Source organism: Protomyctophum bolini (assembly GCF_963924005.1).
Source record: "Protomyctophum bolini genome assembly, chromosome: 14".
NCBI lineage: Eukaryota > Metazoa > Chordata > Actinopteri > Myctophiformes > Myctophidae > Protomyctophum > Protomyctophum bolini.
This window is the reverse complement of record NC_137875.1, coordinates 40,461,918-40,475,719: the sequence shown is the minus strand read 5'-3', so window position 1 is coordinate 40,475,719 and position 13,802 is coordinate 40,461,918. Positions and strand designations below refer to the sequence as shown.

Genomic DNA, 13,802 nt, shown 5'->3' with positions numbered 1-13,802 from the left:
TCCAGCTTATTGTTCCACCTTGCTTCAGGAATACACAAAATACACATTAAAGAAGCAGCCAATACTGCAAATAAGTTTGCCATGGATAATGCTTGGTCACTGTCACATGAGACACACACTATAGCTGTTTCAGTAGTCTTATGTCCTTCTTCTATAGGTCCCTACGAATCCATTACACACTTTGTGTATATTATGTGTGAAATATTCCATTCCCCTTAACGCCCAGTCCACCACAATTCACAGTGCATCTACTGTACTAGTTGTAACAATTATCCCCAAAGGCACCCCGGGTCTGCAACTTGCATAGTTGTGGACTGGGCTTATATTAAAAGGTCCAAGGACAGTGATTGCTTGACTTATTGGTAGCTTCTTTACCTTCTATAAGAGTTCGGGTGTCCATAATAAACTAACAGGAAATTGTCACAACAGTCCTGCTTATAATATATTTTGTATCTCTATGTCACTGGATTTCCACTAAACTCAAGTCAGATTGCAGAATGTGTGATGAAGAATACAGTGGTCAGCTGGAAGTGCGAGACGCAATGTAGGCTATTAGTCCGTAGGATTGAATAAAGAAGTGCGTTTGTGTGACCGAACGCTGCATAGTAGGCTACACATAGCCCCGTAACTTCGGGAACGGTAAGACTATATAGTCTACTCTAGCCTACTACACACTTGTAACTTGTGAAAACACAAAAACATACCATAGGCCAGTCAGAGCAGCGTTATGGACGTACCGTAAACTAAATGCAGCTGTAGGCTAACGTTCGTCATTAGAAGAAAATCGTTCATTTGAGAGTGTCACTCAAGCCCCCAGACTGTAGTGCCCATAGGCTACTTTTGCAGTCCAGTTGGGTATGGGTGCTATGCTGGTTGGTTCCCAATCCCAAAACAATTTGAAGTTCAGATTAATCACCACTAGAGAGCACTGAGTGTCAAGAATTGAAATGGCAGTGGAGTGTGAGGTAGCTAGACAAAAAATAAATAGGTAGGGACCCATGCAGTTTTATGTTAAAACTATAGTCTAAATATCTCCCTATTTAGTAGGCCTAATCATTGTTACACTATTGTTCAGTTCAGTAACATGGGACTGTTTGTCTCCTCTTTCGTAAACATAAAATACATTTTACATCATGATTGACAGAGATGTAAATACCGGTAGTAGGCCTACACAAAGAAACTAATTTTGAACTGGAACTTTATACATTTAGAATCTGATAAATAGGTAGACCTACTCTCTGAAATTGGCAACCTTTAGCCGACCTGGAAATGTATTTTTTGTTCATTAGAGACAGCTCGACTATCAATACACCCCACTGAATAAACTCCTATAGGCCTATATTACTTTAAGACTGTCCGTCAGTCTTAATGAGCAATCAAAGAAATAGCAGGTAAAGAGAAACAAACACATAGCCTAGTTATAGGCTAGACAGGCTGAATAAACTTTTCTCAAAATAGTCAGCTGAGGAAGCTGCATAGCTCCTGCAGTAGCCTTTATGAATCACGTAACTAAAATATAAAATCTGAGAGCCTGAGGTGAGGGATTTGAAATGTCAATGTAACTGTAGCATATATGCTGCGTGCCTGGTGTGTGTGTGTGTGTGTGTGTGTGTGTGTGTGCGCGTGTGCGCGCACGCGTATGTGTGTGTGTGTGTGTGTGCGTGCGTGCGTGCTTGCGTCCCGCAGTGTGCACCGATCCTGTTTTCTCTGTGATTTACATAGCCTACGTTTATAGCTATGTCTATGTGTATGTGTAGTAGTCATCCGTCTGAGTCTGACACAACACAACTTCAAGCTGGATGCAGGCAGGGCAGGCTCCCACAAAACTGACGTATTTTGCGCATTTCCTGCACCAAACAGACAGAGCGAGAGAGAGAGAGAGAGAGAGAGAGAGAGAGAGAGAGAGAGAGAGAGAGAGAGAGAGAGAGAGTTGGGGGAGGCAGGAGGAGGTAGAGGGTCCACCACACAGCCACAGTCAGGAAGTAAAGATCAACAACAGTGGATGAAACAGGGAGAACGGAGGAGGAACGGATCAGAGGCCCCCAACGGCAACATTGACACAGTGTACGCTTGTCGCCCGTTGTATAGCCTGTATACAAGCCGCTTCATCCGCAGTGCAGCGGGCTAGACTTTTTGCAGAAACATCCCGAATGCGCGGCGCGGAGCCTCCCACCCACTCTCTCTCTCCCACCCAGCGGTGCAGAACAGTGCTTCCACAGACAGGCAGGCAGAGTCAGACAGAGCCCTAACTAACGGAGTTGTTTTTCTGCTTCGGGGGGGCGGGGGGGTCAAGACCATGACACACCGATTTTGTTTGGGGCTTTTCAATATTTAATATTTTCTTTTTGACTGTTGCTATTGTTTACTGCATGCATGCTCTGGTTTGGTGCACTTCCAGGGCTGGCATAATTTGCTGTTTATGTCGTGTTCGTGTGACTGTATAGAAATATGACTTTAAATTATAATAGGCTACTATAGCGTGACGTTATAGCGACAAGGCCATAAAAGCATCGCTTTGTCTGGACCGTTACATTTATAATTGGTTGCCGTGTGACTGAGCAAGGACCGCATTTTGGCCAAAACTGGAAGGAGTTATTACAGCAACGGTGTTCCATATCTGGACAGCTGTGTCCGCATCACCGCCATGGTGGTGTTCAATGGGCTGCTGAAAATCAAGATTTGCGAGGCGCTGGACCTGAAACCGACGGCTTGGTCCCTTCGACATGCCGTCGGTCCGAAGACGCAGACGTTTCTGCTGGACACGTACATAGCCCTGAACGTGGACGACTCCAGGGTGGGCCAGACGTCCACCAAGCAGAAGACCAACAGTCCGGCGTGGAACGACGAGTTCACCACCGAGGTCTACGACGGGAGGAAGATCGAACTGTCTGTGTTCCATGACGCGCCCATCGGATACGACGACTTCGTGGCCAACTGCATCATCCAGTTTGAAGATATCCTGCACAATGGCAGCAAACACTTCGAAGACTGGGTAAGCAGTATAGCAGGCCTAGTAATACTAATGTACATGGCACTTAGTTGTCACTCACTGTATCAGGACTGTCACTCACTATACCCGACCGTCCACCACAATTCTATTCTATTTCTGTTTCCAAATAGGCTATCTGGTACACACACAGTCACACACCCTATATATATATATATATATATATATATATATATATATATATATATATATATATATATAAACGTTTGGATAGGGCTAATGGGAGGATGTTTTGTCGGAGAAAGGGAACATGCCATGGTAAACTGCAAATAAGGGGAAATGTCTGTATGCAACAGTGCAAGAATGTGCTTGCCCACACTTGCACAATCACAGTATACAGAAAGCACTGCAACTGATGATGTGTGCCATCATGGCCTTACTAAGGCTTCCAGCACCACTTCATATGGTAAATGAAAGCTGCACGTTTCAATTGATGCACAATTTGACACGCAGCATTTGGAAACATAAATTCAAGTGATAATGTGGCATGTTTCAGCTGCATATTATATAGCGAGTCTGTCCTGTAGCGTGCCATGCAGCGGTTTGAAGTACATCATGACAGGGGGTCCCAGGACATGACAGTATAGCCTATAGTACAGGGGTTCTCAACGTCTTGGCCTGGGGACCCCCCGGAAATGCTTTGGCCATGTCTCGCGACCCCCGCCCCGTCCCCCTGCCCACCACCAATACAAACTGACTGTAAAAAATAACCATATAATAATAGAGAAAATATATCATAAATGAATACTTAAACCAGATATAATCATTAAGGAAAGTTTATGCATGCACCACGTACTATATGTAAACTCCCCCCCAAATAATTTGGCGACCCCCCCGAGGCGTCGCGACCCATGGGTTGAGAACCCCTGGCCTAGTAGGCTATGTCGCAGGGACTTACCCACAATCCAACCCTTGATGCTGAGTACCAAGTATAGGGAGGCACTGGATCGTCTTTGGTATAGGCTTTTCTAAACCAAGCCCTTATTCAAAAGTTACTGTCATTGTATTTTCTGTGAATTAACTCACAGTTTAACCCAGTGATCCTCTGCCATTACCCCCACATTAAATGTATATGAATGAGCCTAGGGTGACAGGGTCCTAGGCCATTTCATTATGATTTTCATCTCTGGACTTGGACCCCAAAACATGTAACAGTAGCTACTTTTTTTGTTTTGTTATTTAAAGCTGTGATTATTTATTTAAGAAGCACTGTTCAGAACCAATGTTCTGAACCTTTAAGCTAAAATAATTATGACCGGGGACTTAAAATCATTGTTTTAACCCATTCTGACCGGGCACCCATTTTGGTGTTAGCATCATGTTACGCTTTACCTATTGAAAAATAGCAGATCTACAAGCTCATATCGCGCCACCGAGTGGCGCGATACGAGCTTGTAGGTCTGCTATTTTTGAAAAATTCGAAGAACGACTGACATTTTTAGAATCTGATCTCAGGTCAGAATGGGTTCATCAGACCAGTGTGTGTCCAGTGGAAACCTCGTATGAATCTGATCTCAGGTCAGAATGGGTTAATTGATGGCCTTCATGCCCTGGCACTCGGCCTTGTGCCCTCAAAAAGTTGACCACACTAAAGGCCAAGTGGCCTTGCCCCTAAAAGGATGAAATTCCAGGCCTGGTTGTAGCTACCAATAACTGGGACGATATATAAGTAAAGTAGTAAAGTTCATTTTGTAGGATTACATATTTGAAGCAAGTTTTAAATCAATCAAATGACTCGAAAATCAAAACACTGTATGTCGGATATGATTTGGGAAATGGTCATACAGTGGGATAAAAACAAGACAAGACGGTCCTTTAGAAATGGCATTATAAGCTCTTTGGGGAACGTTTATATTTACTCCCAGACTTCTCAGAGGACATGCACTGGTTTATGTTTCTTATATATACTGTAGGTATAGGCCTACAGTACATGTGCATATATAGGACTTTGCTGATACCACTTTCTTAGCCCCACTATAGCGAGAGAGCGGCAGTCTCTAAGCATGCAGGGCAATGTCGGTCGGTTCAATCACTTTGATCAGGATGGGTGTAATTGAGCTCCTACTAATAGGGATTGTCTCTTTTCATTTGACCCGTACCTTTTTAGCCCTTTAGCTGTGCCTGCTGATTCCGTTACTGCGATAAACATCAGCATTTAGCCTATAGCTACATACTTAGAGCATGGAACTTTAACTAGCCTATTTCAAGACCGCACTGTGGGATATTCCTGGGCTTGTTTTGGTAGCAAAGTCTGGACTTTGATTGTTTTGCAAGTCTGTGTATATGCGCATTCTATTCTTGACCATTGATTATTGGGATGAAACTAAAAGATAAAAAAGAAAAGGAAACTCAGGTGATTCTGTCAGGCAGTCAATGTTTCGTCTTCAGTGAGCCATTTGAACATCTGCAAAGTAGAGATCAGATTATGTACTGTATATATGTTTTTTCAGGCTAGGTTGCTTCATGATTTTGGATGTCGTAATATTATGATGTGTTGTCTTTTCCTGGTTTTTAAAGGCTGCAATGGAATGTTCTGCCTGTTCTTTTATTTGCCTTTCCCTCTTAGTTATTATATAGGCATGACATGATTATATTTATTTCAATATTTTGTGAAAGCATCAATTATCCCCACAATGTCGTTTCAATATCAATATTGAGGTATTTGGTCAAAATTATTATATTTATTTATATTACATATGTGTCCATGGTGCTAGGCCGAATCAGCAATTGCAAGACATTATGCATGTCATATTGCACAGTGACCTGTACAGTACACAACCCCAGGTATTTACCAAAACATCTGCATACAAAGCGCAATGTAAATCATTCTAACCTAACCAATATCAGCTGCACTCTGTGTTGTTTCTGGACGTGTCCTCTTTGCGTTGATGTCTGTCTGTTCTCTTTCTGCTCCTGTCTTCCACTCTCCTTTAACTTTGACTCTCTGGGGACATGCAGATGTATTTTCTTATAGACACAGTGTGCATACAGTCATTTGTTCAGAAACATCTGCTAGTCCAGAGGTAGTAAGTGAAATTAATCAAAAGAATATTTTCTGTTAAACAATAAGCTTTTAAAAGAAAGTTCTCCCTTGCTGTAACAAGTAGGCCTACATAAGGAAAGCAAAAGCTAAAAAATGACTCTGTGTGTGTGTGTGTGTGTGTGTGCGTGTGTGCGTGTGTGCGTGCGTGCGTGCGTGCGTGCGTGCGTGTGTGTGTGCGTGCGTGCGTGTGTGTGTGTGCGTGCGTGCTTGCACAGGTTGACTGTGTTCTTTCGTTGACAGTTTGACTGGCTGGGCCGGTATACTGTTCCAGTGTTGTAAGTGATGACTTGACAGGCCCTGTATGGGCATGCAGAATATCGTCAGCTTTCTCTGTAATATTCACACACAGCATATAGCAACTAATGGTGTGGTGTTGAGATAGCAGCCACAATTTCACCATCTTACTGCTGTTAAGAGTTTCAGAACCGACGTGCATACGGTCACACATCATTTATAATCTGTCTCTGGTCCCACGTGGAAGAGGCCGGGCCTCCGAAGGTGGTCTGTACAGGGGGCAGGTGTTAATTATGTGTTCGGCAGACTGCTCAGGCTCCCCACACTCTGCACGCTGTCACTGTCACTGTCTGTCAAGCCCCACTTTGAAGAAGTGAGCAGGCGGTTCAGTGTAGGGTCCACTGTCTGTCAAGCCCCACTTTGAAGAAGTGAGCAGGCGGTTCAGTGTAGGGTCCACTGTCTGTCAAGCCCCACTTTGAAGAAGTGAGCAGGCGGTTCAGTGTAGGGTCCACTGCCGGCGTGGTATGTCCTCTCCTTCAACGCCGTCACACATGTAGCGATGCATACGGGAGGGCCCCGCAGACTCCCACTCCTGCTTCCTAGATGCCGCCGTGGATGAGTCCTCCGGGACGGAACGTATAGCATCTCTTGTGCCACCTTGTTGTGAACTAAAGGGTATATGTTGGGACTGGATGGAGTCTGCTTGCTTGGCTCTATTTCCACTGTAGTGTTGTGTTGTGCAGGATATCCCAGTCATGTATCTTGGCTTTCCCTCGCTATGGTTTGACGGTATATAGCAGCTTCTCATCGGAGGCCGGGGCCGACTTGCATCAGTGTAGCAGCTGGTCACAGTCACAGAGTCTTGTTTCATTTCTATCCAGAAGCCCTTGAATGATGGAACGTGATTAAGGATTACTTTGATTATGGTGTGCTCACAAACACAAATCACATACCATTAAAAAAAATAAAAAATAAAAAAAATAATGTGATTTATTTTGCGGACCCCCTGGCTACGTATATACATGTTATATACTGTGTGTATGAAACGTCCCTTTGGGATAAATAGTCCTCAAAACTATTTAGAGTATACAAAATAAAAAAAAGCAGGAGCCCTGTTTAGATGTACAGTGAAGGCTCATACATACTCCAGTTTTTGGTGACAGGTTTATCACCGTTTTAGGTGATAGCTTATCACCTAAAACGGTGATAAGAGTTGAGGCCATCACACTCGCGGTGACGTCCTTAAGGATTGACCCCGCCCCCCCTGTGGTTTACCCAGCTTTCTAGACCAATCAGTGAACGGGGGGCGATATAGCTCCAGAGTGAAAAGACTTATAGTCTGATAGTAAAAACAGAGAGATGGGTCTGTGTCCGCGTTGATAGCTGATCGTCACCGCGACTGACGCAATGGTGTGTAGTTTTCCAACCCTTTAAAAACGACACCGCGGTGATAAGCTATATCACCACAAACTGGAGTACGTAGAGGTCTACTCCGTAAGGTAGTCCGTATAGAGTGCTTGTGTTCCATTGGCTAACCTTGTATCGCGGCAGTTCACAAACCCCCCCCCCCCCCCCCCCACAAATAGGTATGGGAGTTATTTGTCGTTGATCGTGTTTTCAAACTCACTTTGGGTGTCATCACTGTATGTGATCTGTTTGGTTGCACCTCCAAGACAATGACTTGGCCAGGCCCCAAATACCTGTATATACAGTAGGGGAGGGGCGGGGCTTATTGCCGGTATCGGCCGGTAACACACTAAGTCTGTCCCCGTTACAAAGCGCTATAGACTCCTGGGAGACGGAATTTACTGAGGTGAAGCGCCACACCTATATATACCATCAGCTCCCAGTATATACTTAACCCATTCTGACCGGGAACCCATTATGGTGTTGGCATCATGTTATGCTTTAGCTATTGAAAAATAGCAGATCTACAAGCTCATAGCGCGCCACCGAGTGGCGCGCTACGAGCTTGTAGGTCTGCTATTTTTGAAAAATCGAAGAACGACTGACATTTTTTTAAATCTGATCTCAGGTCAGAATGGGTTAATCAGACCAGTGTGTGTCCAGTGGAAACCTCGTATGAATCTGATCTCAGGTCAGAATGGGTTAACCCGCACGACTCGCCGCACTGTATACATGTATGTGCCTCCAAGAATATCAGGCATGTGTTCTATTTCATCATCCGTATATATATATATATATATATATATATATATATATATATATATATAAAGCAAACAAAATGCATAAACGCATTGTGAAATCTATGGCGTGTCAAGATTATCTGATCCTGCCAACGTGGTTTCATTTTGGCCTTGTTAGAACTTGTGATCACAGACAGAGAGAGAGAGAGGAGAGAGAGAGAGAGAGGAGAGATTGACAGAGAGACAGATTGTTTGTCTTGGCGCAACACTTCAAGGAGATAGTCTTAGAGAAGATGTGTGTGTGTGTGTGTGTGTGTGTGTGTGTGTGTGAGAGGGTCTGACTGACAATTTGCTTTGTTGATTAAGTGAAGCAGAGGGGAAGAGTTTCGGGAGCAGACAAACGTGGTCTCCCTCCTAGCCCTCCGACGGGCCTACAATAGCTCTCCTGCAGGCCCTTATACAGCTAATGCGCGCAGTGCACATACCTTTGATAGAAATGTCGAGGCCTATCATACTCCAGGTTTTAAAGGTGCAGTTGAAACGGAAATGGTGGGCATTTTACTTTGAAGATTCATATAGCTCTGAAACGCTGCTGGTTCTGAAGTATCTGAACCAATCGAGAGCGTCGCAGCTCCCCGGCCTGCAGGCTGTTGTGCCAGAAACAGAGAGAGGGACAGTGCTGCACTGTTGCCTGCTAATGAGAGAGAGAGAGAGAGAGAGAGAGAGAGAGAGAGAGAGAGAGGGGGGGGGGGGGGGGGGGGGAGAGGGGAGTTGCACCACTCAGTTCTGAATGTAACCCCATAGGGAAGGATAAGAGGTTTGTTCTTTGTATTGTGTGTGTGTGTGTGTGTGTGTGTGTGTGTGTGTGTGTGTGTGTGTCTGCGTGCGTGCGTGCGTGTGTGCGTGCGTTGCGTGCGTGCGAGAGATTTTTGGTTCACTCTGGTCTCACTGTCACAACAGATCACTGCTGTACCTAAGCTATATGCTAAAACCATGGTAACATGACTCAGCAGTCTTTGAGGTACTGACACTGTTCCTCTCTCTCCATCTCCTCCGAGGCAGTTTTGATTGACATCTTCAGATTTAAGGAAGCAAGGAAAAAGAAACGGAAACTAACGCAGAAATCTAATGACAGTGAGTTGTACAGTATGCGTTGCAGTACAGTCTGTCTGCACCGCACGCTTAATCTGACACGCCATAGGACCGACATGCGGAAACAACGATCGGATTGACCCATTCTGAACGGGAACCCATTTTGGTGTTGGCATCATGTCATGCTTTAGCTATTGAAAAATAGCAGATCTACGAGCTTGTAGGTCTGCTATTTTAGAAAAATCGAAGAACGACTGACGATTTTTAGAATCTGATCTCAGGTCAGAATGGGTTCATCAGACCAGTGTGTGCGTCCAGTGGAAACCTCGTATGAATCTGATCTCATGGTCAGAATGGGTGAAGGTTGGCGGACATGCGTCAGGGTTGGCGAACGCGCCCTGCTCCGTGCTTGCGGTCATGGTTAGGTTAGGGTTTGAGGTATAGGTTGTCGTTCTGATGACAGTCGGACCAATAGTATGTCGGAAACTAAAGCCATTATTATTTGACAGAATATGTACACAGGGTCAGGCCGAATATCGCACTGAATTCCAGAGAGCTTCCTTTTTGATGTAAACAGTTGTTGTGGATGGGGATGGATGGGGTAAGCGCTGGTGTTTAACTAATCCATTTAATCTTCTAAATCCCCGTAGCTTGTAGATCTGCTTTTTTCAATAGCTAAAGCATGACATAATGCTATAACATCAAAAGGGGTTCCCGTCCAAAATGGGTTAACCCCCCCCCCACCATATACTTAACCCATTCTGACCGGGAACCCCTTTTGGTGTTAGCGTCATGTCATGCTTTAGCTATTGAAAAATAGCAGATCTACAAGCTCGTAGCGCGCCACCGAGTGGCGCGCTACGAGCTTGTAGGTCTGCTATTTTTGAAAAAATCGAAGAACGACTGACATTTTTAGAATCTGATCTCAGGTCAGAATGGGTTAATCAGACCAGTGTGTTGTCCAGTGGAAACCTCGTATGAATCTGATCTCAGGTCAGAATGGGTTAAAAAATAGCCGATCTACAAGCTCTACAACGTGTCGCAGTCAGTGAACTCTCGAAAAGCATTAAAAAAAAATAGGAATTTTTCGGTGGCACAAAAATTATAAAGTAAAAAAATAAAAATAGGGATAGGTATTGCAATATCTGACTTTCATGACGATGCGCAAACAAATAACTATCTAAATATGTAACAACCAGGGCAACTCCTTATAGGTCTCTCCAGAGGCCTGGAGTCTTTTGTTAAATTCCATTCAGTCTTTCACCTTAATTCAGTTCCAGCACATTGCACTATGAACATTGTAAGATGTCGCCCCCTATACTTTAAGCCATAGACTGTGTCATTCGATTCTTTGTTTTCACCGTTTAATCTTTAACACATCAGTCGGACAGTTTTTTGCAGTATTACTGCCCTTTCCTGTTCCGTCACGTGTTTTTATTTTTGCAGTATTTTTAAATACCGTATGATAGTACAAAGACCGGAACACCAGGGCATATATTCAGGGACGTTGTGGAGGCATTTCGGGGATCAAGAATCAAGAAGGGATTTTCTTTCCTTTTGTGGTAAAAACAGGGACATGTTGCACAAAGACTGTGTTAAAGGTTGTGTAAGTGATAGTTTTTGGTTAAAACAAAACGTTTTTTGTTTATATGGTCATATGACTATATTCTGATATAGTTGATCATTGCTATAGCGTGTGTGTTCGGTAACAGGGTTCACCCTGTCCCTTTAATAAAACTAACGTAAACAAAACACACCTAAAACTAACATTTTCAGGTAGGTGACAAAATGTCAGACCAATCAGGAGAGAGTAGCTATTTATGAGCTTAATCTTTTATAATATTCAAGTTTCCAATTTTGTCTGCTCATTTCTTTGTGTCATTACTTATTACAATTCCACTTGTTTAATCTGTTTAATCTGTATCCCTGACTGCGTTCTCTATCCTGATTGGATAAAATGGGCGTCCCAGTTTCAGTTTCTGAAAATGCATTTTCTGTTTCATAAAAAGCTGGAGAGACATAATACAACAGTAAAATAATAATACTGGGTAGCAATGAGAGAAACATAAAAATGAATTGAAAAGATGCAAAAAAAACAAATACTACAGATTACAGAACAGGTGTAACAAATCCCCCTCGTCAACAACCCCAAAAGACATCATGATTTCAATACATCGTTACACGAAGCTGTTCACTATAGTCAGCAACTATAACTTCCCATGCATCTTTTGGATTATCATGCACACGCGCATATAGCCCCTGAGCCAACTCAACCTTTCCTGAGGTTAACACGGAGCAGTGCATTTCCATTACATTACGTTACATATTTCAGTTTTAACACATGTCCAATTCAACTCAAAGCTGAGGCGACGACAGTATAGGTGGACCGTCCACTTCGCACGGTTCAACAGACACTGGTCGTGTCACCGCTCGGCATGCAGGATCACCTCCGCTTATGGGAAATGGACCGTGCACAAGTACACGACACAGTAAAATCCCCCTGTGTTTATTTATCTATTCGTATACTCAAGAGTTAAATGAATTAGTTACTGCGAATTTGACTATTACACAGGCATAGGTTTCCCCCCCCCCCCCCCCCCCCATTCGGGACCATTGAAATCTCCCAGTCATAGTGCTGGCATAGTGCTTGCACTCTTTTACTCTTCCACAGCTGAGACATATAAGGGCTTAATTACAGGGCTGACATTAAAGTTACGAGATCTCAATGAGTTGCTCTGCGATACCTTGTGAGCTTGTGGGTCTGCTATTTGTGCAATTAGGCTAGACGCATGCATGCGCACGCATGCACGCACGCACACACGCACACACACACACACACACACACACACACACACACACACACACACACACACACACACACACACACACACACACACACACACCCTGTCTTCCTATTGACTGGCCTTTACACAGCTCTCGCACACACGATGTACATACATAATATGTAGGCCTCCCTGTCTGGCTCCCTCCCTTCTCTCTTTTACTTTCCCATTAACGGTATTGTCCCTCTTTCCTCTTCAGCTTGGTATTAGAACAGCGATTATAAAAAAACATAGAATAGATGAATGCAGAGGTGTTGAAGGCGGCGTATTATACCGCCTGGCAGTTTATTTCTGCAGGGTCAGTGAGTTGGTTTGGGCTGAGTGAGATTTAACTGTATTCATCTGCACATGATGCCACATCTCCAGCCCTCATTTAAAGGGATAGTTAGTTATTCGTTTTAAGCTGTATGAAATCCTTGCCATTAACATAGGGGTTGCAACTGTATTAATTGATTGCCCGAGTCCCGTGCAGTGTTGTTTTTGGCAGGCATTTTTTTTTTAGATTTAGTCAGTCTTAGTCTTTTGGAAAAATGCTTAATTAGTCTTAGTCAGTCTTAGTCATTTCTATCCTTGATAGTTTTAGTCGACGGAAACTCCTAAGGGTTTTAGTCAGTTTTAGTCATTTTAGTAAAAGGTTTTAGTCCAGTTTGTCATTTTTTTTAAATGTCTTTAAATAAAATGTCTATAGCGTACAGGTATTAATTAGAGCTGGGACTCAATTAAAAAAAAAAATCTAATTAATCAGAGGCTTTGTAGTTAATTAATCTCGATTAATCGCATTTTAATCGCATATCATTATTTTACCCAAGAACTGTGAGAGCCATTTTTTTATGGATTTTGGTATACTAGTGAATCAATGAATAGTGAATACATAAGTTTAAGCAATAAAACATTGTTTTTGTAGTAATAATATCTCAAAATTAATAATTTATATAGAGCTTTTTTGAGTACCGAAAAATGCTTTACAATTACAAGGGGGACATGATAAATCAAAAACAACTTTATTAAAGGAAAAACACTAAGTAAATAAAAATAAATATCTGGGGAAAGTAATATTGAAGGTTTTGGATGGTGGGGGCATGTCTCTGAGAGTTTTGGGGTATGCATTCCACAGGGTTGGTGGGGGGGGTTTCAATTGGTGCAGCAAATATGTGACATGAGTTGACCATAAGAAAACACCTCTGTGTTTCTTCCGTGGACATACAGTAACAGCCATAGCAGATTTTACATTTTATTTGGCCATAACCGTTTAGTTAGAAACCATGTCATCTGGTCGGGTACTTGAACTGCTACTGGGAGTTGGAATAACATTAGCTCTGATCCATAGTGTTAGAAGGAGGAAAGTAGGCTTTCACATCTTTTTTTATGTTAAAAACGAGGCCGCGGGTGTGAGTGAGGGGAAAGGATCAAATTAAGTACCATAGAACTCCTGAGTC

At 43.2% G+C, this 13,802-nt stretch overlaps 1 protein-coding gene across 1 annotated transcript in view; it reads left to right on the top strand.

Moving 5' to 3' along the window:
• Nucleotides 1-1,901: 1,901 nt before the first annotated feature.
• The window catches only part of LOC308328882 (protein kinase C epsilon type-like), a 111,894-nt gene continuing 99,993 nt past the window's right edge, over nt 1,902-13,802 (top strand). The window contains exon 1 of the mRNA XM_080782994.1: nt 1,902-2,992. Within this exon, the coding sequence (XP_080639120.1) occupies nt 2,645-2,992 (348 nt within the window). The 5' untranslated portion in view covers nt 1,902-2,644. The remainder of the gene's footprint in view (nt 2,993-13,802) is intronic.